We start from the raw sequence: 17,621 nt of genomic DNA, 5'->3' as shown, positions 1-17,621 counted from the left end.
CCCACACCACCCAGTCACCTGCAATCCAACAGGACTGGCACTGGTCACTGCAGTGCCACACTGCTCACCACCACACTCTCACCCCAGCTCTGCAGCCAGGGAAGAGCCTGAGCAGAGGGCACGGGGCTGCACTGCGCTCTGAGCTGAGCTCTGTTTCAGGCAGGCTGGCCCACGTTGGATGGAGCGGGTGGCTGTGGCAGCCAGAGCTTCTTGGTGGCCGTGAGTGAGCCCCCGTGCCTGGCACAGGGTGGGGGAGCTGCTGGCACCAAGATCCCTTGTGGCAGCTCCTGGGCACCACGAGCCCACCTGTCCCTGGGCACCATGACCCACCTGTCCCTGGGCACCATGACCCACCTGTCCCTGGGCACCACGAGCCCACCTGTCCCTGGGCACCATGACCCACCTGTCCCTGGGCACCACGACCCACCTGTCCCTGGGCACCACGAGCCCACCTGTCCCTGGGCACCACGAGCCCACCTGTCCCTGGGCACCATGACCCACCTGTCCCTGGGCACCATGACCCACCTGTCCCTGGGCACCATGGGCCCACCTGTCCCTGGGCACCATGACCCACCTGTCCCTGGGCACCATGACCCACCTGTCCCTGGGCACCATGGGCCCACCTGTCCCTGGGCACCATGACCCACCTGTCCCTGGGCACCATGACCCACCTGTCCCTGGGCTTGCCCTGCTGCTGCTGTGCATTTCCCAAAGCCAGGGGTGTGTTTTTCTAGCCCGTAACAGGAGCGACCCAGTGCTGAGCCCTGCTGTGTAGCAATGAGTGTTTCAGGAGGCTCACCCCTCTGAAGATGTAAGCCAGCAGCACTCCTGAATTTCAATTCTTTTATCTCCTCTGGTTGGCTGAGTCATCCAGGGACCATTCCCCTGACGTATGGCTCCGTGTGTACACAATCCCCATTACACAGGGCTGCAGTTTGGAGAAAGTGCCTTTTTTCCCAGTGGTGATTAATGATGATAATCTCCCCTCCCACCGAGCCTCTCAGGTACCTGTTGCAGAGCCACCATCCCCAGAGGATGCTGTGCACTTAATGTGCCACCGCCAGACAAACTGCACATCCTTCTGCTGAAAAAGACGCTGAACAAACCTGAACGGGCTGTAAGATTTCTTTGTCTTGTTTCCCACAACACCCATTTCATCTGTCCCACACGGGTGAGCAACAGGGGAAGCAGCGGGTTTGGTGTGCCCTCCCAAGCACGTGGGGGATCCCTTGGGATGATCCTGTGGGGCTGCACATGGGGGGATCTCGTGGGGGGATCCCTCAGCTGCTCTTCTGGACAAGATGCCATCAGCAGTGGCTAATTGATAATTTGGACTTGCACTGATAATTTGTACTTGCATTTTTGCCTGGCTGCTGGTCCCAGGGAGGCAGCCCTTTGGGGGAGGCAGCCCTTGGCAGAGTCTCTGCCTTGACAAGCTGCAAGTGCAGGAGTGAGGGCATTAAAATGCTTGTGTTGATCTGGCAGGGACAGCGCTGGGACAGCGACAGGCAGTGATTTGCTGGGAAAGAGGGAAATGACAATATTCTCCATCAACGTTATTATAGGGCTGTGCCTCAGGGTGGACAACCCAAGAGCTGTGAGAAAGACTTTAATTTGCTTTTCCTCCCCAAGGAGAGCTAATGGCGCTCAGTGCAGCTCTGGCCAGCAGCCACCCTCGGTGCCAGGGGGCACCGAGCACCCTGAGTGCCACACAATGGCAGGGCTGGGGGATTGTCCCCAGCCGGGGCCGGGGCTGGCGCGGCTGAGGTGCCCCCCTGCTCCACCCAGCTCTGCAGAGACACAGCACATCTGAATGAGCTTGTCAAATGAGATTTTCTGTCTGGTTAGAAATGGATTTTCGAGCTCCTCGCTCACATGTAAACATTTTTAGTGGTCCCCAGCCAAATCAGAGCCAGTGAGAGCAAACATCAGGCAGAGCAGACCCAGTCCCTGCAGGGAAATCACTGGCCACAGAAGGAAACCAAATGCATGATGGCTTCGAAAGGCATCCATTAAAGTTGTGCTGAAGTGATTCATGGTGCTGGTAGTTAGACTTTAATTAGATCTTAATCATGTAATTTTATCTTTGTTTTAGAGATTAGAGATAAATGAATGGATTGGTCTCATAACAGTGCTGTGACTAAACAGAGCACTGCCACATGGCAGCTCGTGGCAGGCAGAGATGGGACTGGGAGCATCGGCCCCTCTGGGTGCTCTAAATAAAATTGGTGTGTTCTAAAGAAAGAAAGAAATTTATGTAAAACACACAAATCCACCAGGACCTACCAACACTTTCCCTCCTGGCTGCTCTTTTGGGCATCCCCAGAGCTGTGGCACAGAGCTGCTGTGCCCTGCAGGGTATGTGGATGGATGAGCACGCCCTGAGTGGCAATGGCAGCAGGACCATCCCTCTGCTGGCATGCAGGAACCCTGGATGTGTATCCCTGGAGGGGTTTCCTCCCTTGCAGCTGTGGGACCTGTCAGTACCTGCCCTGCCTTGCACCTTGCTCTTCAGTTACTTTATTTGAGCCCTACAAAACGGACCCAGGTTTGCAGAATTATTCCCCATGGGTGGCAGGACAGGGACAATGCTGCTGAGGCACAGCCCAGCTCTGTGGGGCACAGAGCCCACTGCCAGGGCTGCCCCTGGGGCTGGGATCACCCATGCCTGGCACAGGGGCCGTGTCCTGAAGCGCATTCCCAGCAGCCACGCCTGGCAGGGGATGCAGCAGCTCCATCCAAGCCTCAGCTTTTGCCTCTCCGGGCTCTCTGAGCTCTGCCCAGGGCTCGCCCCTGGGCTGGCAGGGAGGCGAGGTGGCAGCTCTGTGCCCCACGGTGCTGCAGTGCCCGCTGCCAGAGCTGAGCCAGCCCCGCTGCCCTTGAGCCCTTGCCTGCCCTTGCTGCAGTGGCAGTGCCCCCTTCCCACCTTCCCTCTCCTGCTTGACATGCCACAGGAGCCCCTCGAGCTCATTACTGTGGGAGATTATAGGTCCCCAGGTAATAACGAGTCTTCAGATAATTACTAACAGATTCTCTAATAGGAATGAACTCGGTTGAATCCATTCAGTCACTGGGCAAATATTTATCCCTGAGCTGTCCTTATCTCCAGCCACTGGAGCGTGCCAGCGACGCTTTGCTGTCCCCACGCCACAGGAGCCAGCTGGGGAGCGAGCTGAGGTCCCTTCACACCTTGACACAGCTATTGACACACCTATTATACACTTATTCACACACCTATTGACACACCTATTATACACTTACTAACACACCTGTTACACACTTACTAACACACCTATTATACACTTACTAACACACCTGTTACACACTTACTAACACACCTATCCACAGCAGGGCACCTGCGCTGACCCGGCCTCATGCCGCGGCTCAGGGATGGCCGGGACCCAGCATCACACGCTGTGAGCCCCAGCAGCGATGTCCCCTGTCCCTGTGGGAGCTGTGCCATCCAGCCATGCCCATCCAGCTGTGCCCATCCAGCTGTGCCCATCCAGCCGTGCCATCCAGCCGTGCCCATCCAGCTGTTTCCATCCAGCTGTTTCCATCCAGCCGTGCCCATCCAGCTGTGCCCCTCCAGCTGTTTCCATCCAGCTGTGCCATCCAGCCGTGCCCATCCAGCCGTGCCCATCCAGCCGTGCCCATCCAGCCGTGCCATCCAGCTGTGCTGGGCAGCAGTGACAGACCCTGAGTCACCCCAGCCCCTGCTCCTGTTCCTTGCTGCAGCCTGATGCAATCATGGGAGGGAGCTTGACCTCCTTGACTGTGTGAATCCCAGCTGCCCTGAGCCCCCATCATCCCGAGGGCTTGGGGGTCTCTGTTAATGACTGTATTTACCTGCTGCCCACTCTGTGTGCGGGGAAGGAGGTGAGCTGGGAGCACACAGCCGAGCATTGCAGTGGGGGACAGGGCTGGGAGCCCCCCACAGCCACTCCCAGGACTCTGCCTGCTCCAGCGAGCATGGAACCAGCAGTGAAAATGAATCATATTAGCTTGGTAAGAAGTTAATCAAATTTTCTCGGTGCTCACGGTGCTGCGGTCCTGCCGTGGTCAGAGGGATAACACTGCTTGCTCCTCGTGCACCTGGAAATACCAGGGCTGGATTTAACGAGCTGCTCCAGTGACCATGGGAGACCCTGGAGCCGTGGTGTTCCAGGGCTGCGCCCCCCGGGTCAGGGTGTCCCCACTGGGGACAGGCAGGGTGAGGAACTGATGGGGACACCATGACAAAGGTAACATCCTGACTGGGGGTCCTGGGGCAGTCCCAGTGGGGAAAGGACCATTCTGGGAGGAGAGGCTGCTCCCAGGCAGGAGCAGGGCTGTGGCTCCCTGGACGTGCCAGTGGCTGTGCTCTCCTGGGCAGGGCACTCACCACTGATGGGAACGGGCCAGGGAAGGACTCCCTTGGCCCAGCTGGTCTCCAGAGCTGGATCGGGGACCACTTAAACCACATTCATTATGGTTAACCATTTATGAGCTGATAAATATTGAACAGCTGCTCTCTGGGGTTCAGGCCTGAGTGGACCCATCAAAACACAGCACACAGGACGGGGTGGCTGCTGTGGGGACAGCCGGGGCCGCGCTGTGCCAGGGATGGCTGCAAACAGTGGTGTGACAGCCCTGAGAGCAGAGCCCCTGTCCCCGGTGCCCTGCCAGGCCGGGCCAGCACGGGGGTCCCTCTGGCAGCCCCTGTGCTGGGCATCACCTCTCCAAACCAGCAGCACCCCATGTCCTCACCAAACCCTGCCATCCTCAGCAAACCCCTGCCCTGCCTCCTCCGCATGCAAATTGCCTGCTTGGGGCTTTTTAAGCCATTTTTAAGAGCTCCTAATGTACTCTGCATTTTCAGTGCAGCCCTGCCTGTGCCCTCATTTGCTCACCCTTTGGAAAGCTAATACTTGATTTAAGCACATTTCTGCTCCCTCCATTTGTAAGGACAAATGTAAAGTAATTGTTTGATATCGCAGCAGTTTCCTCAGGCTCCAGCTCTAATTTCCCACTAATACAGTATTGTCAGAAGGATCAATCTAACCTGGCACCTTCTGCCTCCTTGGAGTGGATTGGAAATGGCTTTTCTACTGTGAGGCTGGGATTTGTGAGTCTCGCTGTGAATGTTTTTCTCCTTTAAAGGAAAAATCATACAAGCAAATATCCCATTTTCCTGTCAATGGCCATTAATTCCCATCTCTCCCTCCACCTGCCCATACTGCCTCTGGGTCCCCTCTCTGCTGTGTCTTCTCCTGTGGCTGGCATTGGCAGAGACGCAGATGGGGCTCTCTTAGGTGTCCACTAATTAACTCCAATTTTTTCCTATTAGAGCTCACTGGTCACTAATCACTCTCAGTGAGGCCTTGCAAACTGGTCCATGGTGTGTTCCATCCGCACATGGTCACTGTGCACCGTTCTGAGACATCCCAGCCTGTGCCAGGGGATGAGCCTGGGCAGCCCCAGGCAGGGCTGTGCCACAGCTTCCCCTGGGTCATGTCAGGCCTGTCCTGCCCCAGCCCCTGCCCGTTCCCTCGCTGCCTCGGGGTGTGGGGGCTCCCCGAGACCCCCAGCTCTGCCCAGCCCTGTCCTAAGAACAGCCCATGCATTCGGACTGGTGGAAGCCACTTTATTTACATGAAGGGATCACAAGCTGAACAAGGAAACTAGTGCCACTAAAGTACCCGTAACAGCAGGATTCTGTGCTTTATTCACAGGACAAAATATCAGTACAACATTTTCCATAGATTCTTTGTCAAGCAGATACATGTCACTGTCCGCAGGGGTACACATGGTGGGCAATGACAAAGTGCAGCTCTGCCTGCCCGGGACAGGGCCTGGCAGGGACAGTCCCACTGCCACTGTCCAGGAGCACCCGTTGCTTTGGGACACAGGGGGCTGTGCTTTGGAGCAGCCTGGGCACAGGCCGCAGATGGGGCCATCCCCGTGGCCCAGGGACCTTGTGGTGCTCAGAGCAAACAGGAGCCCACAGAGGTGGCTGCTGGCCCGCTGGGACAGGCAGCGCTGCTGGGCACCCATCCCTTAGCTTGGTGGCTGCAGCAGGATCTGAGTCTTCCTTGTCTTGGTTCTCCAGAGCACTGCAGACTCCTCAGGGACAGGGGACCCCCTTGCCTGGCTCTGCCCACAATTCTGGGCAGGGTGGGCTGAGGGGTCCTGGCTCCAGCCCCTTGGGCCCTCCTCAGAGAACACTGCAGCTTCCTGTCAGTGCAGCTCTGCTCCTGGACTCTTACTCCCACCTGAAGTCCTGCCCGACTGTTTCATAGAATTTGATGTTATAAGGTCTATAAAAGTCCCGAAGCTGCTCGATGACCTCGGGGTCTATCTGCACGTGAGTCCTGCCCTTGGACTTGCCAAGGCAGCGGGGCAAGCCGCTGCTCTCTGACTTCTTCAGGCACGGGAAGCCTTTTGTCTTGTTGAAGTAGAAGTGCTTGTCAGTGATAACCCGTTTGATGCCCAGGAAATCCTGGACCTTGCCCATCTCGCCCGCCGGGTCCGTGATCAGCCTCTCGCCGCTGACGAAGTGGATCTGGGACAGGGGGAAGTACTGGAGCCAGCTCTGCAGGTGCACGGCGTACATGCCGATGCGGATGGCGTTCCAGGAGGTGTCCACCAGCCCCAGGCTGCGGTTGCGGAAGGTCAGCCCCTCGAAGGTGGGGATGTCTGGCTTCTTGGACAGCGTCTGCGTGTAGTCCGAGATGGCGCGGGTCACCGGGTTGCGCACCACCACGATCAGCTTCGTGTCCCGGGACATGTTGAAGATGCGCCGCGGGGCCTCCTTGGTCACAAAGTAGCTGGGGGTCTTCTCCACCGTGATCTGGCTGTCGAGGGTGCGTGGCATCAGGCTCCTGCGGGCCAAGCAGAGGGGCATGGTAAGGGAGGAGCCGGGACTGGCACCGGGAGGTGGTGGCAGCGCCACGGGGCTGGTGACGTGTCCCCTCCCAGCGGGACCACGCAGGCACAGACCCCTCCAGCAGCTCTGTGGAGGACCCTGGCCGTGGATGGCTTCCAGGCCCATCCCAGTCCCAGGGGACAGCCTGGCAGAGGACGGGGGCACCGGCAGCCCCACACTCACACCAGGGTGTGTCCAGTGCCAGGATGCAGGAGTGGGACGGCTGTGCCACACCACCACCACAAGCAGCCTTGGGGAGCAATGCACAGAACCCTGGGAGCTGTGCTGCTCTGCCAGTGGGAGCTGGGACAGGGAGCTGTCCAGGGTATCACCCACTCCAAATGGGCTCCTGGGTACACACATCTGTTTCTGGCACTGGCAGCTGGGCTGCAGGCCAGGCAAGGAGCACCAGCCTGGGGGAAATGCAGCATCCCTGCAGCCCAGCTTAGCACTAATTAAATCATTTGCTTTGACATCTGAACATCCAAATCAAATAAAAACTAATGGGATGGAAAGATTTATAAATTGGTCTTGTATTACTAGAGTAAACTATCAAATCCACTGCAGTCAGATGCATGGCACTGGAGGTGCCCTGGCTGGAGCAGGCAGGGACAGGTAGGGAATGCCTGGCTGGAGTGCACAGGGAACTGTGGCAGCCAGGATGAGGCCAGCACCCCAACACCCCATCCCTCTGTGCATCCCTGCCTGCAGCCATCCCCCAGAGAGCCCGAGGCACCGGGTTATCCGTGCCACAAACCCAGACAGCTGCCAGGGCCACGGGGGCTCCCCAGGCTGGGCCATGCAGTGACCAGGACCTGGCATCCCTAAAGCACAGCCCACGGCCAGCAGCTTTGGGCCGAGGAAAGACCTGACTGGGAGGAAGAGCAGCCCACAGCAGCTGTGCGAGCAGAGCACAGAGGTGGCAGAGCAGAGCCAGGGCATGGCAGGGAGAGGTGGCACCTGCCGAGGGCACCATCCCACGCACCCCCATGTGCTCTTGACCAGCCTCCTAACTGGAGAGAAAACAAACTAATTAGTCAGCATAAATTAGCAGGGCTGGTTCACTGAGGTACCTGAGCACGGATGGCGCTTAATTGGCCTTTCCCACTGCTCTGCTTCAAACCCCATAAATCCCGATTACGATTCCCATTGGTTAATGACCGTCAGGAAGCGCAGGCACACGGTTCTATCTCCACATCACAAACAAGTTTCATCATAAATCAGTGCAGGACAGCTCTGTAAGTGATTCACTATTACAATATATTGTGGAGGATCATAAAACTGCTGTTTCATTAATGGCTCATCCTCAAGCCTGTTAGATTTTCATTACGTGAGTTATTAGGTCCATGCATTCAAAATACAAAATTACAGGTTCTAATCCATTATGAAAAACACAAAACCTCTGCATAGTAAATTACTGAAATGAGACAAGAGTTGTTTTTTTTTTTAAATGGACTCCCAGTGTTTGCTGCTCATGAGCAACAGAGACTGCTGAGACAACAAAACACAGCACGGGCAGATAAATAAATCACCAGTGAAGCCATGCAAGGGGGAGAGATGTCATCCAGGCATTCATTTTCCCGCTAACAGCAGGATCCCCAGGGCTGCAGGAGCAGGGAAATGCATGGCAAACTTAATTACACCAGACTTTAAAATAATATTTTTGGACTTGTGCACTCCCAGGGTTATTTGCATACAAATAGCATGTCACACAGCTCTAGGGCCCGGGCTGGCAGGTGCAGGTGTGAAGGTTCTTGGTGCCACAGTGTGTGGCCAGGGCTGAGCCAGGAGCTGCTCCTGTGGCTCTGCTGCTGTCCCCAGCTGGCCTTGGCACTGCCCCTGGCGTGCGCTGAGCCAGCGGTGCCAGCTGGGGACAGGGCTGTGACACTGGCAGGGGGAGGATGGCTGGGCACTCGCTCAGCACATTGCTCTGGCTGCAGGGACAGCAGTGATTCCTCCTGAGTTAGAGATTGCTTTCACTAGAGCTGCCCAATTCTTAAAGCTCTTTATTGCCACTTGATATGGGCACTGACACTCCCTTCAGGCCAGATTTAGAGGTTGCCCATGTTAGTGACATGGGGACGGGCACAGCCCAGGGGAGCTGCTGTGCCCTGCTGTGCCCAGCTGTGCCCAGCTGTGCCCACACCACCCCAGAGGTGCTGGGCAGCAATGCAGAGCCTGGCCTGGCTGTGCCAGCACGGAGGCAGTGGCTCGCCCTGAAGGGGTTAACTCTCACCAGCACCTTCCCGAGCCTGAATTATTAATTTTGTTATAATCTGCCTTTGGGCACCCTGCGGCCCCTACAACACTCCCACATTAAAGAAACATGCACTCCCTCACTGCTGCGCTGCTTTGATGTCGAACATGCGTGAAACACTCTCCCAGGGAGGAATTTGTACCGAATCTCATCAAACAATTGAGATATTGCAGATAAGAGCGGGGAGGGCAGTGCCCACAGATGATCCCACCACAGCCCTGCCCCAGCAGCTCTGGGTCAGTCCCTGCTGTGTGCAGAGCTTGGCCTGGGCCACCCTGGGCTCCATCTGCTCCGGGGCACAGAAACAAACTGCCTCATGTGGCAAAAGCCCCGAGTGCCAGCTCTGTGCTGAGGGCTCTGCTGCCCCTGTGCCAGCTGATGCCAGCAGCAGGAGGGTGGGCTGTGAGCAGCTCCAGCTGCAGCTTGCTGTGCTGGGAGGTGAGCAGGGAGGCACAGGAGCTGGCACTGCTCCCGGCAGGGCTGAGCTGTGCCGTGCCATGCCATGCCATGCCATGCCATGCCGTGCCGTGCCGTGCCGTGCCATGGGTGCACACACGGCTGGCAGCACCCTCAGCTCCTGCCTGGCACCTCTGCTCAGCAGGACCGTGGGTGGCAGTGGGGGATGAAAGCTCCAGCAAAGCCACTTCTGGCAGCCTCGGGAAGTTTGAACAGAACTGGTTAAACGTGTGAGAACCGAGGTGTGATGGAAATAAAAATCTCTGGTGAGAGATATCCCAGGGGCCATGGAGGGCACAGCAATGAGGGCTGAGGGCTGCAGCACCCTGCCAAGGGCTGCGAGGGGCTCAGGGGACAGGGGGGATCCCCAGCAGCCCTGCCACGCTGGCACCCCATGGGCTGGGCACTGCCATGGCCAGCGGGACACACTGGCTGCAGACACAGCCCCATGCCCACAGCCACAAACACCACCCGAGGGCCCCTGGCTGAGCCCCACAGCCCTGCTGCCACCACCCCACACTACTGCAGCCAGGATTTAATGATGGAGCAGCTCCCTTTAATAAATGTTTATGTTCAAAGAATTTACACCAGCGCTTGCAGACAGCTAATGAGGGACATTTCCATGCATAAAAGCAGAGCGAACACAGTAATTAACTTTGTTGCTGATTCATTTTTAATCATTTAAATGCTCCAGAGATTTGCAGTGTCCTTTAAGTCAAGAGATTCTTTTCCAGAGGGCACACTGCCATTGCCTTTCACAAGCACACACCTTTGTGTGACTCTCACCCTCCTCAGTAACTGCTCAGCACTGATGGAGGGCCTGGCAAAGGCCAAGGCCAGCTCTGGGGGCAGTGGAGCTGGCAAGGAGCAGGAGATGAGGGAGGGCTTCCTGCCCAGCTTGCACAGAGCCCAGCTCAGCCCTGCTGGGGACTGCCCTCTGCTCATGGACTGCCTGGAACTCACCCCTTGCCATTTCCAAGGCAACTCCTTCCACAGCTGAAACTCCAAAATGGAATACTCGTTTTTGGAACCTCTGCCTGCGCCCCAGCTGCTGCAGCAGTTCCCAGTTCCTGTGTCAGAGCCACGGTGGCCACTGGGTGACCTCCCTGTGCCAGCTGAGTGCAGATGGCACGCGGACAGTACAACCAAGCACAAACCCCTCCAATGGCTCCTGGGGCCGCCATCACCCCGAGGCCCCGTGAGCAGCTCTGGCCCTGCTCCCTGTGTGCTCAGCTCTGGGCACACACTGTGGGCACGGCCTGGCCCCACCATGGACACCCAGGGCCTGCTGGCCTTTCCTCACCAGCCTCCCAGGGCAGCCTGGCCCGTGGTGTGCCAGCTCACCAGCTGAATGTGCTGCTTCCAAAGCAAGCTGAGAACAAACTGCAGATTACAAGCCAGGTGAAGGAACGGACCTGATATACACGTCTTTAACACCAAAGGCAAGGCACCCACGTGAGCCCATCTCAGCATCTCCCCCAGCTCCCCGGACAGGGAAGCTCTCCTGGCCCGAGTGAGGGTCTGGCAGCACCTGACACAGCCCGGGCAGGTCAGCAGGAGCTGTGCAGGGGCAGCAGGGCAGGGCAGTGCCCAGGGAACGCTGCCCACCCCGGGCAGGTCAGCAGGAGCAGCGCAGGGGCAGCAGGGGCAGGGCAGTGCCCAGGGAACGCTGCCCACCCCGGGCAGGTCAGCAGGAGCTGTGCAGGGGCAGCAGGGCAGGGCAGTGCCCAGGGAACGCTGCCCACACAGCCTCACGCAGCACTCTCTGCCACGGTTCCAGGCACATTCCCCAGAGCCAGGGCACTCTCTGAAGTCAAGGAAATTTCAAAGCATCCTTGAAGCTGCTGCCTTCCTCTCGTCTCACTAATTAACTTCACCCAAATGCACTGTCAGTAAAGCCCACAGCCATGTCCCGGGCAAAGCCTAATGGGCTCCCATTTGTGCGTGTGCCAGCCCGGCCATTAGCCGGCAGCAATTAGCAGTGGCCGGGAGCAATTAGCGTCTGCCGGCTCCGTGCTCGCCGTGCCACGGCCCCGGGGGCTCGGGGACACAGCCGGGTCCTGCAGGGTGCTCCAGCCACGCTCCTGGGCAGCAGCAGTGCCTGGGCACCCAGAGCCAGCGCAGGGCAGGGCTGGGGGCAGAGCTCCGGGCACCTGTCCCGGCCGTACAGGAGAGCCAGGCTGGGCACAGGCGCCATCCCTGGCATCAGGGCATTCGTGTCTGTGCAGAACCAGAGGGCTCTGCCCTGCGCCAGCACCGCCTCAGGGCTCGGCTGTGGCAGCCACAGGACGGGTGCCAGCCAGGCTCAGCCTGCTGCTGCTGCAGCCACAAGGAAAAGCCCCTCTCTGTGAAAACAGCCCTGGGGCACCTGACAGGACCACTCAGGAATCCTGATAAAGAAAACTGCACCCTGCGATGCTGCAATTGGAGCCACTACTCAAATTAACGGCAATTTAAATCACACCACCTTCCCTGTGCTCTGGAAAATATTGAAGGTTATTGGCCCACACTACTCACAGCAGGAAAAAGCTCAATATTGAACATTTAGTGCAGGATTGGTAATGAATCGATATTCCCCAGAAGCTGCTGTTTGGTTTCAGTTGTCTTAAAACAGACCTTGCTAAAAATATCTTTCCTGTAGTGTATCTGTAGCTAATGAGGTGGATTAGAGAGTGATGGGAACTGGGAGCAGCACGGGGCTCCGGGCGTGGAGCCGCTGAGAGGCAGCCCTGGGTGGTGGTCCCACAGGGGGGAGCTGGGGCTGGCTGTGCCCAGCCTTCATGCCTGGGGCTGGCTCTGCCCAGCCCTCGCCCCCGGGCCTGGCTGTGTCCAGCCCTCGTCCCCCTGCATGGGCCTGGCTCTGCCCAGCCCTCATCCCCCTGCACGGGCCTGGCTCTGCCCAGCCCTCATCTCCCTGCACGGGCCTGGCTCTGCCCAGCCCTCATCCCCGGGCCTGGCTGTGTCCAGCCTTCATGCCTGGGGCTGGCTCTGCCCAGCCCTCATCCCCCTGCACGGGCCTGGCTCTGCCCAGCCCTCGCCCCCGGGCCTGGCTCTGCCCTGCCCTCATCCCCCTGCACGGGCCTGGCTGTGCCCAGCCCTCATCCCCGGGCCTGGCTCTGCCCAGCCCTCATCCCCGGGCCTGGCTCTGCCCTGCCCTCATTCCCTGCACGGGGAGCTGGGGCTACTCCGGGCCACGGCAGCAGCTGAGGCAGGAGGCACCATGAGAACAGCTGTGAACAAGCATGACATTTGGAGAGGCAAGGGCAGGCAGATGAGGAGGTGTCCCCTCCCGCTAGCTCTGCCATCTCTGCGTCAGACAAATGCCAGGGCAGAGGAGAACGTGAGAAAATGATAACCAACGTTTCTGGAGCATCAGAGGGGCTCATTTCTCACGCTACGTGCAACTGCACCAGAGACCAGCTCGGTCTCTGCACTTGGGTCCCCACTGGGGCACAAGACACAGCTGACTCGGCATCAGCAGCCAGGGCTCCTGCAGGGAAAGTCTCTGCTCCCACCAGGGAATGCCTTTACCTTCGCCTTGCCAAGGGGTCAGTGCCCTGGGCAGGCTGCAGTCACCACCCTCCAGCAGCCTGGCAGCGCCTGCTCTCCCCAGCCAGAGGCTGAACACAGCCCCAGCCAGGCCAGGGGCAGCCCCCACTCTGGGGTTCGGGCAGGAGCCCCCCACAATCCCTCAGAGCCCCCACATCCACTGCCCAGCCTCTGCTCTGTCCTTGTGGGCCATGGCCACGGGCAGGACTCTGCTCCCTGCTCCTAGGCTCTTGGCAGAGCGACAGCAGCTTATCCCACTGTGGGTTAGACCTGCTCCCCATTAATTGCTCCAGTTGCAAGGAGGAAAATCGATTCCACGTTTTATACTTTAGCAGCCTCTGTGCTTAAGTTTTGGCACATTTGGCAGTTTAAAAAAAAATAAGGTAATAAAACCAAGGAAGTGTCATTTAATTGTTTTAGCTGAACTAATTTGCAGGCCCCGCTTCTCTGGCATGATCTCTCTATTGATCCAGACAGAGCTGGGCCCTGGGGCAGGGCGCTGCTCACCTGGCCACGCTCCCACTGCTGCTCCAACTCACCCCAAAACCACCCTGCCACAGCCTCAGGCTGCATCCCTCCTGGCCATGGACAGGTCCCTTTGCATGGAGAATCCCAGATGGCACTATGGCTCAGCGTGGGAGGTGTCTGCCCAGCTGCACACTGCTGCAGCCCCTCAGTGCCAGCCTGAGGGGAGAGGGCACAGCTCCTGCTCAGCACCATCCCAGGCAGGGTCTGTCCCTTCATTCAGGGCAGGCTCCGTGTCCCAAACCTCATAAGGGAGGAGCGTCACAGGTCAGTCCTGCACTGCCCAGGAGGCTCCCGGCCCCACATTTCCCACACTGACAGCACATAGGGCAAGCACAGCCCACATCAGTCACAGACACAGGCATGCAGGGAAGGATCCCAGCTCAGGATTTGGGGGGCTGTTTCCCAGCTAGGTGCTGAGACCATGGAGCTCCCCTCTGAGCCAGGGTTCAGCCAAGACCCATCTGCTCCATCACCCATCCTGCCACTCTGGTGTCTTCCAGAGAAAGCACTGTCCTCACATGCCTGTGCTGCAGGGCTGCTCACAGCTGCAGGCTTTTGGGGGGTGCAGGAGGGGTGACAGTGCCTGATGTTGGGGAGGATGTGGGAATGACACAGACCTGCCAAGAGGCAAGAGCAGATCAAGGGTATTGCTGTAGCTACTCTCTGAAGAGCAGGAGGAACGGGGCATGCTGCGGACACCCTCAAGAGAAAGAAAAAGCTTCAATAAGCTTCACCTGTGCCTGTCCTGGCTCTCCTGTCACCTGCCAGCAGTACGGGTACCAAAGGATCTCAACACAGGGCAGCAGCGCTGCAGGTCTCCGTGCATGCCTGCACGAGCCCAGCCACCAGGAGCCGAGCAGAGCTGGGAGTGAGCACCATGTCACACTGACTTCCACCTGCCTGCACGGGCACCGACCTGCTGTGGAACAGCCAGGAAAGCGCCGTCGGGATGGAGGCAGGAGAGCTTGGTGTGCCCCACAGGCCGCCTCCTCTGCCACCACGGTGCTCCGACACACACACAGACAGACAGAGCCCTTTCCCCTGCTCTGAGCGACAGGCAGCCGGGGCCCGGCCAAGCCCCGCTCGGCCTCCCGAGGCTGACGCCCAGCAGAAGCGCCGTGGCCTTGCCCAAAGGCACCCAGCCCTGTCCAAGAGCACAGCGAGCACTGCCACAACACTGGGGAGCAGGGGCTGAGCGCCGGCAGCACCGCTGAGCCCACGGGCGCTGTGACCTGCTTACAGCAGCACTCACTGCCTCTCCAGAGCGCCCACCGCACCTCACAAAAGCCCTTACGGAAATTAAATCCCACCATCTCCTGCTGGAGACACACTCGCTGACCTCTGCAAATGGTTAGAGATTCCATATAGCTCCACAGTCATTCGACTTCAGAGAGAGGGGATGGCAGAGGACAAGGACTGTCCCTCTCAGGAGCCAGCGATCAAAGCCGGCAGCAGAAGCGTGCGGGGCGCACCGAGCAGGGCTGCGGGAGGACAGTGCGTCCCGTGCAGGCACTCACGCTTTTGGAGAACCGTTCACCCAGGCAAACGTTTCCTCAGACGGGATGGAAGGGATGCCCTGGCATCGTCCCGGCTCGGGGCGCCTACCGGCAGGGCCGGGGCTCGGGGGGCTGCAGCCGAGAGCGCCGGCGAACGGGCAGGACCGAGCAGCGACCCACTCGGCTACAGCAAGAAGAGACTAAGGAAAACTCCCGGAGAGCGGCCGGGCGACAGCTCCGCCGCCTGCCGGGAGCGCTCCGGCCCCGCCGGCTCCACCGAGTGACCGAGGAACGCGGACCGAGTCCGCACCGAGAGCGAGAGCCGGGAGAGGAGCGGGGACGGGCAGCGGGCGGCGGTGCCCGCGGTGCGGGGGGACGGGGACGCTCCGGGACGCGGGACGGCCAAGGGGTGCCCGGGGCGGGCGGGGGCCGGTGCCGCAGCCCCCCGCCCTCACCTGTACCACTCCAGCCCGCGGTGGTAGTTCCTGTCGAAGAAGTGGGGCTCGGTGCCCAGGGCGCGCACCTCGGGGTGCACCCGGATGAACTCCAGCACGGCGCGGGTGCCGCCCTTCTTGACGCCCACCACGATGGCCCGCGGCAGGCGCTTGGTGCCGGGCCGGGCGGGCCCCGGGGCGCTGCCGGCCGGCGGGGCGGGGGCCGCCCGCCCGCACGGCCGCGACTGCTGCAGAAGTTTCTTGGCGGCGGCGGCGCGGGCGGGCGGGCAGCGGGCGCGGGGCGCGGCGGGGCTGCCGCAGCAGCACAGGAGGCTGTAGCACAGGTACGAGCAGGACAGCGACAGCGTGAAGAGGACGAGGACCCTCCCTGCCAGCCGCCGGGACGGAGCCGGAGCCACGGCCGGGGCCCGCCCGCTCGGCGCCCTACGCGCCATGGCTCCATGGGGCCGCGCCGCCGGGCACGGCGGGCCCCGGCCCGGCGCCCCGGCCCCGGCGCGGCCGCTCCGGCATCGCCCGCGGCTACGCGGCGGCGCGGCCGGGCCGCCCGAGGGGGCCGCGCCCGCCCCGGCCCCCCTGCGCCCGCCGCCCCGCCGCGGCCATCCCCGCCATCGGGCGGCGGCGGCTCCGCGCTGCCTCCGCGGGAAGTGCCGGGGCAGCGGCGGCTGCGTCGCTATTTAAGGGGCCGCCTGACGTCAGCGCCTCCCGGAGCCCCCGCGGCCGCTCGGCGGCCGGTGCCTCCCCCGGGCCGGGCCGGGCCGGGCCGAGCCGTGCCGGGGGTGCCCTTCCTCCCGGCGCCGGGCTGCCCGCGAGTCCCGCCCTGCCCGGCCCCGCTGCCGCTGCGCTCATCCCGTCCCCGGCCGCGCTGTCCCGGCCGGCCCTGCCCCGCTCTGCCCCCACATCCAGCCCTGAGCCGCTCGAAGCAGCGCCGTGGAGCCGGGGGCACTCGCCTCCGTCCCCGCAGCCGCACACCCTCCGCCCGGGAGCGGGGAGCGGGGAGCGGCGGCGGAGCGGGGTGAGCGGCGGAACGGGGTGAGCAGCGGTCGCCGGCAGCGGCAGCCGGGGCTCGGGGCTGCCAGGGTCACGGCCGGTGCCCGGTGCCCCAGCCCGGTGCCGGAGCCGCGCTGCCCGAACCATCCGCCCCCGAGCGGGGCCGCCCCACGGCAGCATCGCTTCTGTCCTCGGGAGGGCAGGAGGAGCAGCCATCGGCCGCCGCCGTGCCGCCGGTAAGTAGGAGGGAAAGCTTTAAAGTGACGCATGAATTAAATTTCACTGCCGGGCTGGGGCTGCTCAGCCCCGCCTGTCCCGGCTCTGATGCCCCACATGCAGGCTGAGCCGGGGAGCCCCCCGGCTGTGGCAGAGTCTGAATGCGGACTGCTCCATCCCCATCCCCGGCTCCCCTGTTCTTTCCTTTCCTTTCCCCTTGCACCCCGACATCCCAGGCTTCCGCTTGGCTGCTCCCGCTGAGCCAAAGGGCTGCGTGCTGCACTGCTCAGACATTAACAGCCATCGCTCCTGCTTTCTCAGCACTAGAAGCTTGATCGGCTGCAGAAAAGTACTTGTCTCGTTCCTTGGGAAGAAGAATGATGACAAGGAGAGACAGGCAAGAAGTGCCAGCCCGACACAAACGAGGACGCCGCAGGCTCCCGGCTGCCAGTCCAGGGCGGGGACCAGGTTCCCTTCTGTGCAACACCCAGAACGCGGTGCAGACCTGAGAAACAATGGGAAAAAATGAAAAGCAGTACTGCCTGCAGGCTCTCACCTGGCTGGGGCATGGCACTGCTCCTCCCTGGGAGCAGGAATGGAGTTTCCAGGAAGACACATCCTGCTGCCTCAGGAGAGCTCTGGATCTAGAGGATGGGCTGAGTCCTTGTGGAGACAAACCTCATCATCCTCAGTGACCCACGGGTTTTTCTGTTTGGGACATTGGGTACAGTGCACTGGTCTGTGTGGCAGCAGGTTGTGGCAGGCAGGGC

General features: G+C 60.5%; 1 protein-coding gene across 1 annotated transcript; it reads right to left on the bottom strand.

Moving 5' to 3' along the window:
* Positions 1-5,684: 5,684 nt before the first annotated feature.
* HS3ST2 (heparan sulfate-glucosamine 3-sulfotransferase 2) lies at positions 5,685-16,082 on the bottom strand. The gene is made up of 2 exons (XM_058035825.1): positions 15,649-16,082; positions 5,685-6,863 (listed from the first exon to the last, which is right to left on the bottom strand). Exons 1-2 carry the CDS (start codon positions 16,080-16,082, stop codon positions 6,245-6,247), a joined length of 1,053 nt encoding a protein of 350 aa, XP_057891808.1. The 3' UTR covers positions 5,685-6,244.
* Positions 16,083-17,621: the final 1,539 nt, after the last annotated feature.

The sequence above is a fragment of the Melospiza georgiana genome, chromosome 16 (genome assembly GCF_028018845.1).
Source record: "Melospiza georgiana isolate bMelGeo1 chromosome 16, bMelGeo1.pri, whole genome shotgun sequence".
NCBI lineage: Eukaryota > Metazoa > Chordata > Aves > Passeriformes > Passerellidae > Melospiza > Melospiza georgiana.
The sequence above is the reverse complement of the archived record's forward strand: the minus strand, read 5'-3'. Positions and strand labels throughout refer to the sequence as shown.